The sequence below is a fragment of the Oncorhynchus keta genome, chromosome 27 (assembly GCF_023373465.1).
Source record: "Oncorhynchus keta strain PuntledgeMale-10-30-2019 chromosome 27, Oket_V2, whole genome shotgun sequence".
NCBI classification, from domain to species: Eukaryota; Metazoa; Chordata; class Actinopteri; order Salmoniformes; family Salmonidae; genus Oncorhynchus; species Oncorhynchus keta.
The window spans coordinates 10,867,220-10,882,156 of record NC_068447.1 but is presented as its reverse complement, the minus strand read 5'-3'; the positions used below and the strand labels follow the sequence as shown (position 1 = coordinate 10,882,156).

Genomic DNA, 14,937 nt, shown 5'->3' with positions numbered 1-14,937 from the left:
TTCTTATTGGCATGTGCAAGCTTAATGTTGTTCTTTATCGAGGGGGGGGTTAAGGTTACCATCATACTCAGAGTTGTATTGAGTTTCAGTGTGGGGGGTACCATCATACTGTAAGAGTTGTATACACAGTGAGTTAGGACTGTGCACTAATTCCAAAAAGTTCTGGGAGACTGTAAAGTCCATGGAGAAGCATATTTCTACGGCTGGCCATGCTTTCCACCTGGCTACCACTACCCCAGTCAACAGCTTTGCACCCCCCACAGCAACTTGCCCAAGCCCCCCCCCACACACTTCTCTTTCACCCAAGTTCTGAAAGAGCTGCAAAATCTGGACCCCTACAAATCAGATGGGCTAGACAATCTGGACCCCTACAAATCAGCTGGGCGAGACAATCTGGACCCCTACAAATCAGCTGGGCGAGACAATCTGGTCCCCTACAAATCAGCTGGGCGAGACAATCTGGACCCCTACAAATCAGCTGGGCTAGACAATCTGGACCCCTACAAATCAGCTGTGCTAGACAATCTGGACCCCTACAAATCAGCTGGGCTAGACAATCTGGACCCCTACAAATCAACTGGGCTAGACAATCTGGACCCTTTCTGTCTAAAATGCTCTTCCGAAGTTGTTGCAACCCCTATTACTAGCCTGTTCAACCTCTTTCGTACCGTCTGAGATCCCTAAAGATTGGAGAGCTGCCGCGGTCATCCCCCTCTTCAAAGGGGGACACACTCTAGACCCAAACTGTTACAGACCTATATCTATCCTATCCTGCCTTTCTAAGGTCTTCGAAAGCCAAGTTAACAAACAGATTACCGAACATTTCAAATCCCACTGTACTTTCTCCACAATGCAATCTGGTTTCTGAGCTGGTCATGGGTGCACCTCAGCCACGCTTAAGGTCCTAAACGATATCATAACCAGCATCGATAAAAGACAGTACTGTGCTGCCGTCTTCATCGACCTGGCCCAGGCTTTCGACTCTGTCAATCACCGCATTCTTATCGGCAGACTCAAAAGCCTTGGCTTCTCAAATGACTGCCTTGCCTGGTTCACCAACTACTCCTCAGACAGAGTTCAGTGTGTCAAATCGGACAGCCTGTTGTCCGGACCTCTAGCAGTCTCTATGGGGGTGCCACAGGGTTAAATTCTCAGGCCGACTCCTTTCTCTGTATATATCAATGATGTCGCTCTTGCTGCTGGTGATTCTCTGATCCACCTCTACGCAGACGATACCATTCTGTAAACATCTGGCCCTTCTTTGGACACTGTGTTAACAAACCTCCAAACGAGCTTCATACAACTCTCCTTCCGTGGCCACCAACTGCTCTTAAATGCTAGTAAAACCAAATGCATGCTCTTCAACCGATTGCTGCCCGCACCCGCCCGCGCAGCTAGCATCACTACTCTGGACGGTTTTGACTTAGAAAATGTGGACAACTACAAATACCTAGGTGTCTGGTTAGACTCTTAACTCTCCTTCCAGACTCATATTAAGCATCTCCAATCCAAAATTAAATCTAGAATCGACTTCCTATTTTGCAACAAAGCCTCCGTCACCCATGCTGCCTAACATACCCTTGTAAAACTGACTATCCTTACCGATCCTTGACTTTGGTGATGTCATTTACAAAACAGCCTCCAACACTCTACTCAGAAAATTGGATGCAGTCTATCACAGTGCCATCCGTTTCGTCACCAAAGCCCCATATACTATCCACCACTGCGACCTGTATGCTCTCGTTGGCTGGCCCTCGCTACATATTCGTCGCCAAACCCACTGGCTCCAGGTCATCTATAAGTTTTTGCTAGGCAAAGCCCCGCCTTATCTCAGCTCACCGGTCACCATAGCAACACCCACCCGTAGCATGCTACCCCCATAGGTATATTTCACTGGGCATCCTCAAAGCCAACTCCTCCTTTGGCCACCTTTACTTCCAGTTCTCTGCCAATGACTGGGACGAATTGTAAAAATCACTGAAGCTGGAGACATATCTCCCCCCACTAACTATAAGCATCAGCTGTCAGAGCAGCTTACAGATCACTGCATCTGTACATAGCCCATCTGTAAATAGCTCACCCAACTACCTCATCCCCATGTTATTTTTTGTTGTTGTTGCTCTTTTTGCTCCCAGTATCTCTACTTGCACATTCATCATCTGCACATCTATCACTCCAGTGTTAATGCTAAATTGTAATTATTTCACTACTATGGCCTATTTATTTCCCCATCTAATCTTACAATACCCTGTACATTTTTTTTATTTAACCAGGAAGGGCTCATTTGAGATTAAAATCTCTTTTTCAAGAGTGCCCTGGCCAAGATAGGCAGCACCAAGTCATTACAAAAAAATGACAGACAGACAACATGAAAAACTACAAGTAATCTAGTAAAAAACATTGAATTCACAAGAGTATAAAACAGCAAATTAAAAACATTGACAGGTCAGGGAATCGGCCTCAAAATCCTTCATCAGTGATTTAACAACACCAATCGGGACAAGTTCTTCCAGTTTAAAAGTATTTTGTAAGGTGTTCCAAGACTATGGCGCAGAGTACATAAAAGCCCTTTTACCAAATTCAGTTTTGACATTTGGAACAGTTAGCAGGATAAAGTCCAGCGAACGAAGAGACTACCCACCACATTTCTGAACAATAAAAAATAAAAAATGCACAAATAAAAAGTTAGTGAACCCAAAATGGCTTTGTAAATAAAAGTATACCAGTGACTGAGCCTACGAGCGACTAGAGAAGGCCAGCCAACCCTGGTATACAAAGTGCAGTGGTGCATAAGGGTTTTGCAGTTTAAAATAAATCTCATAGTGCCATGGTAAAGAGTGTCAATTGATCTCAAACACTGAGTGGAAGCATTCATATATAACATATCCCCATAGTCTAGTAAAGGCATAAATGTAGCTGATACTATCCTCCTTCTGGCTTCAAAAGAAAAACAGGCCTTAAAATAAAATAAAATCCCAATTTCAGCTTCAATGTTTTTGTAAGTTGTTGAATATGCTATTTAAAACCGAGGCCGTCGTCAATTAAAATTCCAAGATATTTATATGAGGTTACAACCTCAATCTCCTTGCCCTGACTGGTAGTCATAGGTGAAAGGTTCAGAGGTCTATTTCTTGCATTAGAAAACACCATTTAGTTTAGTTTTGTCAGTATTGAGGATAAGCTTCAATTGACACAATGTATGTTGAACAGTATAAAAAGCCGTTTGCATGTTCTGGAAAGCTTTTGTAAGAGACGAGGCACAACAGTAAATAACAGTATCATCAGCATAAAAATGAAGTTGTGCATTTTGGACATTTTTGTCTAAATCATTTATATAAATAGTGAATAAGAGAGGACCAAGTACAGAGCCTTGGGGCACACCATTCAAGACCATTCAATTTAACAGACATAAGCCCATCAAATTGACATAGATTTTTCAATTGTGTTATCGTCTGCATGTTTGTTTATCCCATGTGTAACTCTGTTGTTTGTCGCACTGCTTTGCTTTATCTTGGCCAGGTCACAGTTGTAAATGGGAACTTGTTCTCAACTTGGCCTACCTGGTTGAATAAAGCTGAAAAGAAAGAAAATATATATATTTAGTTTCAGTGTGGCGACTTAATAAACATCTTTACTGTCTTTCTCCTAGGCTCAGACCCAATTTGCCCATACCACTGCTACCCCAGCCATCGCTGAGGGGACCTACCAGCCGCAGGCTGCTGTGCTGGGGATGCCATCATCAGGGGACTCCACTGCCTTCTGTGAGGCCTATACCACATGTTAAAGGGATACCTCTGGACTTCCGCAGTGTCGTATGAACACGTGGATACCATTTTGTTATGTCTTCCTGTCGTTGCACTAAAGTTACTGTGCAACTTCCTTCAAACTGCACGCAGAGATACGTTGAGTATCACAGACCATATTCTGTAGTTTCCCTGTTGGTTTGCCCTCCTCCAGACCAGGGTGTTCCTATTTACAGAACTTCTCAGAGTAGGATTTCTGCTCTTTGGATCTGGTCCTTCCGTGTCCATGTAATCTTATTCATTATGATCTGAAAGGAAACACTGATCCTAGAGCAGCACTTATACTCTGAGACACTTTATGAGCACAGTCCCTGGTCTCTCACTCTCTTTCTACTCTCCCTTTCGTCTCTTGGTTTCCCTTTCCATCTTTGTGTCTGTTTTGGGGCTCTTCTCTGAATCAGGCTGTTGTTAGTGGTGAAAGGCCTTTTTTGGCTCTGTAGTGTGGTGTTGAGAGGAGATAAATACACGCTGAGGATTAGAGGCAGTTGGAGGGTATGGGGTCTCATTGAATGTTCTTTAGCTCAGATCCTACTCTGTGGATCGGTCTCCGCTCAGTCTGTGTCTTTCATTGAGTGAGGGGGAAATGGGCAGGGAGACCACAGTGAGCAGGGATTCCAATAGGGAGAGGGAGGGAGGACTACCAGATAAAAGGAAGGTGGACAGAGCCCACACAGGGAGGGGGAAAAAATTTGGTTTTCTGCTCTTTTTCACTTGTTCCCCTCTTCCATTCTCTCTTTCTCAGTATGGGATGTGCTCTGGGCTTTGGTTTTCTCCCAGTGGAGCTAGCTAATGGTTGACATGGAGACGGCTGGCCTGGTAGCAGCGCTGGGAGGGGAGCTTTTCTTCCTCAGGCCTGAAGGGGACAGACAGGAAAGGTGGTGAAGGAAATGGCCCTGCATGACATCACCACTGGACCTCAGCCCAACCACAGCTCTCACTGCCGCCCGCTTCCTCATTTCCTCCAATCATGTCTTATCTCTGCATCCCCTCTCATTGCTCTCCCTTCATTCCCTCACACATCACCATCTCTGTTCTGTTATTACACATCACCCCCTCCTCTGTTCTGTTATTACACATCACCACCTCCTCTGTTCTGTTATTACACATCACCACCTCCTCTGTTCTGTTATTACACATCACCACCTCCTCTGTTCTGTTATTACACATCACCCCCTCCTCTGTTCTGTTATTACACATCACCACCTCCTCTGTTCTGTTATTACACATCACCCCTCCTCTGTTCTGTTATTACACATCACCACCTCCTCTGTTCTGTTATTACACATCACCCCCTCCTCTGTTCTGTTATTACACATCACCACCTCCTCTGTTCTGTTATTACACATCACCACCTCCTCTGTTCTGTTATTACACATCACCACCTCCTCTGTTCTGTTATTACACATCACCACCTCCTCTGTTCTGTTATTACACATCACCCCCTCCTCTGTTCTGTTATTACACATCACCACCTCCTCTGTTCTGTTATTACACATCACCACCTCCTCTGTTCTGTTATTACACATCACCACCTCCTCTGTTCTGTTATTACACATCACCACCTCCTCTGTTCTGTTATTACACATCACCACCTCCTCTGTTCTGTTATTACACATCACCACCTCCTCTGTTCTGTTATTACACATCACCACCTCCTCTGTTCTGTTATTACACATCACCACCTCCTCTGTTCTGTTATTACACATCACCACCTCCTCTGTTCTGTTATTACACATCACCACCTCCTCTGTTCTGTTATTACACACCACCACCTCCTCTGTTCTGTTATTACACATCACCCCCTCCTCTGTTCTGTTATTACACATCACCCCCTCCTCTGTTCTGTTATTACACATCACCCCCTCTGTTCTGTTATTACACATCACCCCCTCCTCTGTTCTGTCATTACACATCACCCCTCCTCTGTTCTGTCATTACACATCACCACCTCCTCTGTTCTGTTATTACACATCACCACCTCCTCTGTTCTGTTATTACACATCACCCCTCCTCTGTTCTGTCATTACACATCACCACCTCCTCTGTTCTGTTATTACACATCACCACCTCCTCTGTTCTGTTAGTACACACCTCCTCCTCTTCTGTTATTACACATCACCTCCTCCTCTGTTCTGTTATTACACATCACCTCCACCTCCTCCTCTTCTGTTATTACACACCTCCACCTCCTCCTCTTCTGTTATTACACACCTCCACCTCCTCCTCTTCTGTTATTACACATCACCTCCTCCTCCTCTGTTCTGTTATTACACACCTCCACCTCCTCCTGTTCTGTTATTACACACCTCCACCTCCTCCTCTTCTGTTATTACACACCTCCTCCTCCTCTGTTCTGTTAGTACACACCTCCTCCTCCTCTGTTCTGTTAGTACACACCTCCTCCTCCTCTGTTCTGTTATTACACACCTCCTCCTCCTCTGTTCTGTTAGTACACACCTCCTCCTCCTCTGTTCTGTTAGTACACACCTCCTCCTCCTCTGTTCTGTTATTACACACCTCCTCCTCCTCTGTTCTGTTAGTACACACCTCCTCCTCCTCTGTTCTGTTAGTACACACCTCCTCCTCCTCTGTTCTGTTAGTACACACCTCCTCCTCCTCTGTTCTGTTAGTACACACCTCCTCCTCCTCTGTTCTGTTATTACACACCTCCTCCTCTTCTGTTATTACACACGTCCACCTCTTCCTCCTCTGTTATTACACACCTCCACCTCCTCCCCTTCTGTTATTACACATCACCTCCTCCTCCTCTGTTCTGTTATTACACACCTCCACCTCCTCCTGTTCTGTTATTACACATCACCTCCACCTCCTCCTCTTCTGTTATTACACATCACCTCCTCCTCTGTTCTGTTAGTACACACCTCCTCCTCCTCTGTTCTGTTAGTACACACCTCCTCCTCCTCTGTTCTGTTAGTACACACCTCCTCCTCCTCTGTTCTGTTATTACACACCTCCACCTCCTCCTGTTCTGTTATTACACACCTCCACCTCCTCCTCTTCTGTTATTACACACCTCCTCCTCTGTTCTGTTATTACACACCTCCTCCTCCTCTGTTCTGTTAGTACACACCCTCCTCCTCTGTTCTGTTAGTACACACCTCCTCCTCCTCTGTTCTGTTAGTACACACCTCCTCCTCCTCTGTTCTGTTAGTACACACCTCCTCCTCCTCTGTTCTGTTAGTACACACCTCCTCCTCCTCTGTTCTGTTATTACACACCTCCTCCTCCTCTGTTCTGTTATTACACACCTCCTCCTCCTCTGTTCTGTTATTACACACCTCCTCCTCCTCTGTTCTGTTATTACACACCTCCTCCTCCTCTGTTCTGTTATTACACACCTCCTCCTCCTCTGTTCTGTTATTACACACCTCCTCCTCCTCTGTTCTGTTAGTACACACCTCCTCCTCCTCTGTTCTGTTATTCATCTTTCATATATTTTCGTTTTCTAAAAAAAAAAAAATCCTTCTCTCTTACATTTTCATAATTCTTCCCCTCGGCAAATGTCCCCATGCTGTGATCTGTAGAGGCCAGTGCTGTCGTCAGGCTCAGCTCCGGTGATCCGTAGAGGCCAGTGTTGTCGTCAAGCTCAGCTCCGGTGAGCCGTAGAGGCCAGTGTTGTCGTCAGGCTCAGCCCCGGTGATCCGTAGAGGCCAGTGCTGTCGTCAGGCTCAGCACCGGTGATCCGTAGAGGCCAGTGTTGTCATCAGGCTCAGCCCCGGTGATCCGTAGAGGCCAGTGTTGTCGTCAGGCTCAGCCCGGTGATCCGTAGAGGCCAGTGTTGTCGTCAGGCTCAGCCCCGGTGATCCGTAGGGGCCAGTGTTGTCGTCAGGCTCAGCCCCGGTGATCCGTAGAGGCCAGTGTTGTCGTCAGGCTCAGCCCCGGTGATCCGTAGGGGCCCGGGGTGAGGTTAGATGAAAGAGTAAAACTAACACTGAGACATCATTTAATCCTTGGGGTTTACAGATCACTGCAACTCTGAGAGGTAATGGTATTGCAGATTACACCAGGGCAAGGTCAGTTCATATCCTGTATTAGCTGAGTGGTAGTTGTGTGTGTGTGAGAAGAGAGGCCAATAGTTAAATTATTAAATGAGTATGTGTGTAAACCAAACCAATGCGTAGACTGAGCAGTGCTTGGTCTTTTATATATATATTTTCCTGTCCAATAGGAAGAGATCCTCTAATGATGCGTGTAGGCGGTGGTTAGTTGAATCACTGACAGCAAATTCGTCTCCCATGCAGCATCTGTGGACCGTGTGGGTGGATGTTCTGTGTCAATCATGTGTATTCCTTAGTTTGAACCAAAAATAGTGTCCTATAGCCTATGCCTTTTAATGTTTGTGGGGGTGCTGTGTGACTGTCTGGCTTATCGTGTCAATCCCCCACATGCCTTGGTGTACACGTGTCCTTTAACTTTCCACCCAAACTTTATTCCTAAAAACATATATTTATTGTTTTTCACATTTTACGATCAGAAATAGTTCACATGAATACAATTCAACATTCACATCAATATATTTGAGTTCATAATGACATAATTTACAGATGTAATAGTCGGTCTTATTTCTTTTTTTTAATATTCTGTTTTGATTTGTAAGAAAAACCCCACATTGTTCATAATGCACCTTGTTCATAATAAACCTTTAGTAATGTCGACCGCAAACCTTTAGTAATGTCGACCGTAAACCTTTAGTAACGCCGACCGTAAACCTTTAGTAAAGTCGTCCACGTTGATCGTAAACCTTGAGTAATGTCGACTGTAAACCTTTAGTAACGTTGACCGTAAACCTTTAGTAACGTTGACCGTAAACCTTTAGTAACGTTGACCGTAAACCTTTAGTAATGTTGACCGTAAACCTTTAGTAATGTTGACCGTAAACCTTTAGTAATGTCGACCGTAAACCTTTAGTAATGTCGACTGTAAACCTTTAGTAATGTCGACCGTAAACCTTTAGTAACGTTGACCATAAACCTTTAGTAACGTCGACCGTAAACCTTTAGTAAAGTTGTCCACGTCGACCGTAAACCTTTAGTAACGTCGACCGTAAACCTTTAGTAAAGTTGTCCACGTCGACCGTAAACCTTTAGTAAAGTTGTCCACGTTGACCGTAAACCTTTAGTAACGTCGACCGTAAACCTTTAGTAACGTCGACCGTAAACCTTTAGTAATGTCGACCGTAAACCTTTAGTAATGTCGACCGTAAACCTTTAGTAATGTCGACCGTAAACCTTTAGTAATGTCGACCGTAAACCTTTAGTAACGTCGACCGTAAACCTTTAGTAACGCCGACCGTAAACCTTTAGTAAAGTCGTCCACGTCGATCGTAAACCTTGAGTAATGTCGACTGTAAACCTTGAGTAATGTTGACCGCAAACCTTTAGTAATGTCGATCAGAAATAGTTCACATGAATACAATTCAACATTCACATCAATATGTTTGAGTTCATAATGACATAATTTACAGATGTAATAGTCGGTCTTATTTCTTTTTTTAAATATTCTGTTTTGATTTGTAAGAAAAACCCCACGGTGTTCATAATGCACCTTGTCTTCCAGATGTCGACCATAAACCTTTAGTAATGTCGACCGCAAACCTTTAGTAATGTCGACCGTAAACCTTTAGTAACGCCGACCGTACACCTTTAGTAAAGTCGTCCACGTTGATCGTAAACCTTGAGTAATGTCGACTGTAAACCTTTAGTAATGTTGACCGCAAACCTTTAGTAATGTCGACCGTAAACCTTTAGTAACGTCGACCGTAAACCTTTAGTAACGTCGACCGTAAACCTTTAATGTTGACCGTAAACCTTTAATAATGTCGACTGTAAACCTTTAGAAATGTCGACCGTAAACCTTTAGTAATGTCGACCGTAAACCTTTAGTAACGTCGACCGTAAACCTTTAGTAACGTCGACCGTAAACCTTTAGTAACGTCGACCGTAAACCTTTAGTAACGCCGACCGTAAACCTTTAGTAAAGTTGTCCACGTCGACCGTAAACCTTTAGTAAAGTTGTCCACGTGGACCGTAAACCTTTAGTAACGTCGACCGTAAACCTTTAGTAACGTCGACCGTAAACCTTTAGTAACGTTGACTGTAAACCTTTAGTAACGTTGACCGTAAACCTTTAGTAACGCCGACCGTAAACCTTTAGTAAAGTCGTCCACGTCGACCGTAAACCTTTAGTAACGCCGACCGTAAACCTTTAGTAAAGTTGTCCACGTCGACCGTAAACCTTTAGTAAAGTTGTCCACGTGGACCGTAAACCTTTAGTAACGTCGACCGTAAACCTTTAGTAACGTCGACCGTAAACCTTTAGTAACGTCGACCGTAAACCTTTAGTAATGTCGACCGTAAACCTTTAGTAATGTCGACCGTAAACCTTTAGTAATGTCGACCGTAAACCTTTAGTAACGTCGACCGTAAACCTTTAGTAACGTCGACCGTAAACCTTTAGTAACGTCGACCGTAAACCTTTAGTAACGTTGACCGTAAACCTTTAGTAACGTTGACCGTAAACCTTTAGTAACGCCGACCGTAAACCTTTAGTAACGCCGACCGTAAACCTTTAGTAAAGTCGTCCACGTCGATCGTAAACCTTGAGTAATGTTGACCGCAAACCTTTAGTAATGTCGACCGTAAACCTTTAGTAATGTCGACCATAAACCTTTAGTAATGTCGACCGTAAACCTTTAGTAATGTTGACCGTAAACCTTTAGTAAAGTCGTCCACGTCGACTGTTAACCTTTAATGTCGTCCATGTGAAATATCAAAGACGCAGTAAAAGACAGACTTGGGATTTACAGTGGATTTGGAAAGTATTCAGACCTTTTCCCTTTTTCCACAAAAACGATTTCTTCAATCTATAATGACAAAGCAAAAACATATTTTTATTAAAAATAAAAAACAGAAATATTTTATTTACGTAAGTATTCCGACCCTTTGCCCATGAGACTCGAAATTGAGCTCCGGTGCATCCTGTTTCCATTGATCATTCTAGATGTTTCTACAACTTGATTGGGGTACACCTGTGGTAAATTCAATTGATTAGACATGATTTGGAAAGGTTGCATGTCGGAGCAAAAACCAAGCCATGAGGTGGAAGGAGTTGTCCGTAGACCTCCGAGACAGGATTGTATCGAGGCACAGAACAACAACAAAATGTCTGCAGCATTGAAGGTCTCCCAAGGACAGTGGACGGCATCATTCTTAAAAGGAAGAAGTTTGGAACCACCAAGACTCCTAGAGCTGGCCGCCCTGCCAAACTGAGCAATCGGGGGAGAAGGTCCTTGGTCAGGGAGGTGACTAAGAACCCAATGGTCACTTTGAAAGAGCTCCAGAGTTCCTCTTTGGAGATGGGAGAACATTCCAGAAGGACAACCATCTCTGCAGCACTTCACCAATCAAGCCTTTATGGTAGAGTTGCCAGGCGGAAGCTACTCCTCAGTAAAAGGCACATGACAGCCCGCTTGGAGTTTGCCAAAAGGCACCTAAAGTACTCTCAGACCATGAGAAACAAGATTCTCTGGTCTGATGAAACCAAGATTGAACTCTTTGGCCTGAATGCCAAGCATCACGTCTGGAGGAAACCTGGCACCATCCCTACGGTGAAGCATGGTGGCGGCAGCATCATGCTGTGGGGATGTTGTTCAGCGGCAGGGAGACTGGTAGACTACTGAAGCATGGTTGCAGCAGCGTCATGCTGTGGGGATGTTGTTCAGCGGCAGGGACTGGGAGACTAGTGAAGCATGGTGGCGGCAGCGTCATGCTGTGGGGATGTTGTTCAGTGGCAGGGAGACTGGTAGACTAGTCAGGATCCAGGTAAAGATGAATAGAGCAAAGTACAGAGATCTTTGATGAAAACCCTGCTCCAGACCGCTCAGGACCTCAGGACCTCCGACCGCTCAGGACCTCTTCACCTTCCAGCAGAAGAAACAACTCTTAAGCACAAAGCCAAGACAACAGAGAAGTGGCTTCGGGACAAGTCTCTGAATGTCCTTGAGTGTTCCAGCCAGAACCCGGACTTGAACCAGATCGAACGTCTCTGGAGAGACCTGTGAATAGCTGTGCAGCAACGCTCCCTATCCAACCAGACAGAGCTTGAGATGATCTGCAGAGAAGAATGGGAGAAACTCCCCAAATACAGGTGTGCCAAGCTTTTAGCATCATACCCAAGAAGACTCAAGGCTGTATTCGCTGCCAAAGGTGCTTCAACAAGGTACTGAGTAACTGAACTACAGAGGACCATGCTCTACCAACCGAGCTACAGAGGACCGTGAACTACAGGGTCCTTAGCTTAGTGATGAGCTAAGCACCCAGGGACTAAACGCCTCCCTTTGCAACTGGATCCTGGACTTCCTGACGGGGCACCCCCAGGTAAGAGTAGGTAATAACACATCTGCCACGCTGATCTTCAACACGGGGGCCCCTCAGGGGTGCATGCTCAGTCCCCTCCTGTGCTCCCTGTTCACCCATGACTGCATGGTCAAGCACGACTCCAACACCATCATTAAGGGGCTGTAGTGGAGCAGGTTGAGAGCTTCAAGTTCCTTGGTGTCCAACAAACTTTCATGGTCCAAACACACCATGACAATTGTGAAGAGGGCACAACAAAGCCTATTCCCCTTCAGGAGAAGATTTGGCATGGGTCCTCAGATCCTCAAAAAGTTATACTGCTGCACCATCGAGAGCATGGTTTCATCACCACCTAGTTTGGCAACTGCTCGGCCTCCGACCGCAAGGCACTACAGAGGGTAGTTCGTACGGCCCAGTACATCTCTGGGGCAAGCTTCCCGCCGTCCAGCACCTCTATACCAGGCGGTGTCAGAGAAAGGCCCCAAAAAGTTGAGACTCCAGCCACCCTAGTTATAGACTGTTCTCTCTGCTACCACACGGCAAGCGGTACTAGTCCAAAAAGCTTCTAAACAGCTCCTATCCCCAAGCCATAAGACTCCTGAACAGCTAATCAAATGGCCACCTGGACTATTTGCATTGCCCCCACCCCCATTTTTACACGGTTGCTTCTCTGTTTGTTACCCATGCATAGTCACTTTACCTCTACCTACATGTACATATTACCTCGACTAACCGGTGCCCCTGCACGTTGACTCTGTACCGGTACCCCCTGTATGAAGCCTCGTTACTGTTATTGCTCTTTAATTATGATTTTTTTTTTAAACTTCAGTTTATTTTAGTAAATACTTTCTTAACACTTTTTTTCCCCCCTTGTTGGTTAAGGGCTTGGAAGTAAGCATTTCACTGTAAGGTCTACACCTGCTTTGTACTAGGTACGTGTGACAAATAACATGTGATTTAAAAAATATATATTAACTGTGTGTTGTTATCTCCTAGCCCTGTACCCTAACCTGGAGGAGCTGGGAGAGTACATGGGCCTGAGCCTCGACAGTGATGAGGTGCAGAGGAACATGGCCTCGGTGGCAGACAATGTAAGTTGTGCGTGTGGAGGATTTAGGGCCTACTTCTTGTTGCTGATGTATGTCAGATGGTGTCCCTATGTGTCTGTAATGAAGGATGTCAGTTGTGACCTCATTTCAGCGGTACTTCCTCCTCATTGGCTGAGTGAGGGATAAGATGCCTGAATGTCATATTATGTAAGGTCTATTTTTACTGGGTGATATTTCCTCTGTGTGATGCTCAGACGTCAGCAGAGCAGACCCCAGTGCCATCAGGCCAGCTAACACCAGTACACAACACATCCTGTAGGTCTTTGGAGAAGACTGCACGGCCCTGGATAACAGGGTTCAACGAGAGAGATCACATTCAAACCACAGGGTTCAACGAGAGAGATCACATTCAAACCACAGGGTTCAACGAGAGAGATCACATTCAAACCACAGGGTTCAACGAGAGATACTTGAGCTTGATTTGGTTTGTCAGAGTTGTACATGAATGAGACATGTAGCCTAGGTTTTAGGGTGGGGCAGGAGGGACAGTGGTTTTACATGAGCTCTCAGTAGTGGACTCATAGTGTCGGGACGATACCAGTATCTGTATTGGAATTTTCTTTTTCATGGCAAAAATGAAAACACAAAGCTAACAAAACTCTTTGGTCCTTTAAAAACCTGCTGTATGTCAAATATTGTGTTCTATAACCTGTGAAATAAATACATGTGACTCTGGATGACATCATGTTTCCAACATTAGGGTTGTGTTCTTAAAGAAGTTAAATCCGCTTTGTGTTTTGTTTCCTTGCCACGATACTAACTCGTGTTGCGATACTGGTGTCGTCCCGGTCCTACGGACTCCTAGCAGGCTCTTTAGAAACCGGAATACAGGCCTCCCGAGTGGTGCCGTGGTCTAAGGCACTGCATCACAGTGCTAGCTGTGCCACTAGAGATCCTGGGTCCCAAGTCCAGGCTCTGTCGCAACCAGCCGCGACCGGGAGACCCATGGGGCGGAGCACAATTGGCCCAGCGTCGTCCGGGCTAGGGGAGGGTTTGGCTGGCATTGATGTTCTTGTCCCATCAGGCACTAGCGACTCCTGTGGCGGGCATGGCGCAGTGCACATTGACACGGTCGCCAGGTGTACGGTGTTTCCTCCGACACATTGGTGCGGCTTGCTTCCGAGTTAATCGGACATTGTGTCAAGAAGCAGTGCGGCTTGGGTGGGTTGTGTTTCGGAGGACGCATGGCTCTCGACCTTTGCCTCTCCCGAGTCCGTACGGGAGTTGCAGCGATGAGACAAGACTGTAACTACCAATTTGGATACCATGGGAAAAGAAAGAAAAAAAGAAACCAGAGTGCAGTGTAGCATAGCACTGTGTTCCCAGAGCAGCACTGACGGACTCCTCAACAGCCTGGACTGTCTGGGAGGCCTCTGCTCCTCTTTAGTGTGTAGGCTAGTGGGAGTGTCTGGGAGGCCTCTGCTCCTCTTTAGTGTGTAGGCTAGTGGGAGTGTCTGGGAGGCCTCTGCTCCTCTTTAGTGTGTAGGCTAGTGGAGGTGTCTGGGAGGCCTCTGCTCCTCTTTAGTGTGTAGGCTAGTGGGAGTGTCTGGGAGGCCTCTGCTCCTCTTTAGTGTGTAGGCTAGTGGGAGTGTCTGGGAGGTCTCTGCTCCTCTTTAGTGAGTAGGCTAGTGGGAGTGTCTGGGAGGCCTC

General features: G+C 45.7%; 2 protein-coding genes and 1 long non-coding RNA gene across 100 annotated transcripts in view; 1 reads left to right on the top strand and 2 right to left on the bottom strand.

Moving 5' to 3' along the window:
- Window positions 1-14,937, top strand: part of LOC118360255 (syntenin-1-like) — a 33,972-nt gene that overhangs the window by 13,821 nt on the left and 5,214 nt on the right. For all 4 annotated transcript variants that reach the window (XM_052481659.1, XM_052481658.1, XM_052481656.1 and 1 more), the window contains exons 3-4: window positions 3,650-3,761; window positions 13,175-13,269. In XM_052481659.1, the coding sequence (XP_052337619.1) occupies window positions 3,650-3,761; window positions 13,175-13,269 (207 nt within the window). The remainder of the gene's footprint in view (window positions 1-3,649; window positions 3,762-13,174; window positions 13,270-14,937) is intronic.
- Window positions 3,768-8,074, bottom strand: LOC127912433 (uncharacterized). Of its 50 annotated transcripts, none has more exons than XR_008082654.1 (9): window positions 7,193-8,074; window positions 6,923-7,042; window positions 6,659-6,745; window positions 6,321-6,443; window positions 6,231-6,290; window positions 5,841-5,894; window positions 5,426-5,545; window positions 4,947-5,006; window positions 3,768-4,856 (listed from the first exon to the last, which is right to left on the bottom strand). XR_008082654.1 is itself a non-coding variant. In XM_052481621.1 (9 exons), the coding sequence occupies exons 1-9, from the start codon at window positions 7,247-7,249 to the stop codon at window positions 4,794-4,796; spliced, it is 1,254 nt and encodes a 417-aa protein (XP_052337581.1). In that variant the 5' UTR covers window positions 7,250-8,074; the 3' UTR covers window positions 3,768-4,793. The 50 variants fall into 50 exon arrangements, 31 of the variants coding, with proteins under 31 accessions (XP_052337581.1, XP_052337586.1, XP_052337588.1 ...); XR_008082655.1 differs by having other exon boundaries at window positions 5,456-5,545; XR_008082656.1 differs by having other exon boundaries at window positions 5,486-5,545.
- Window positions 8,466-11,572, bottom strand: LOC127912434 (uncharacterized). 46 transcript variants are annotated; one of them, XR_008082713.1, is made up of 4 exons: window positions 10,514-11,572; window positions 10,321-10,343; window positions 9,678-10,205; window positions 8,466-9,565 (listed from the first exon to the last, which is right to left on the bottom strand). It is a non-coding gene; the product is annotated as an uncharacterized LOC127912434 (long non-coding RNA). The 46 variants fall into 46 exon arrangements; XR_008082701.1 differs by lacking the exon at window positions 10,514-11,572 and having other exon boundaries at window positions 8,466-9,176; window positions 9,396-9,441; window positions 9,543-9,611; window positions 9,770-10,483; XR_008082711.1 differs by lacking the exons at window positions 10,321-10,343; window positions 10,514-11,572 and adding exons at window positions 10,298-10,320; window positions 10,367-10,424 and having other exon boundaries at window positions 9,678-10,228.

Bases quoted from the DNA above. Each gene is read 5' to 3' on its own strand.
- LOC127912433 (XM_052481621.1), bottom strand. From the start codon at position 7,249: ATGAATAACAGAACAGAGGAGGAGGAGGTGTGTACTAACAGAACAGAG. The intron at 6,776-6,892 runs GTGTACTAACAG...GAGGAGGTGGAG, and splicing joins ACAGAACAGAGGAGGAGGGT to GTGTGTAATAACAGAACAGA. The intron at 5,546-5,840 runs GTGGTGATGTGT...AGAACAGAGGAG, and splicing joins GTAATAACAGAACAGAGGAG to GTGGTGATGTGTAATAACAG.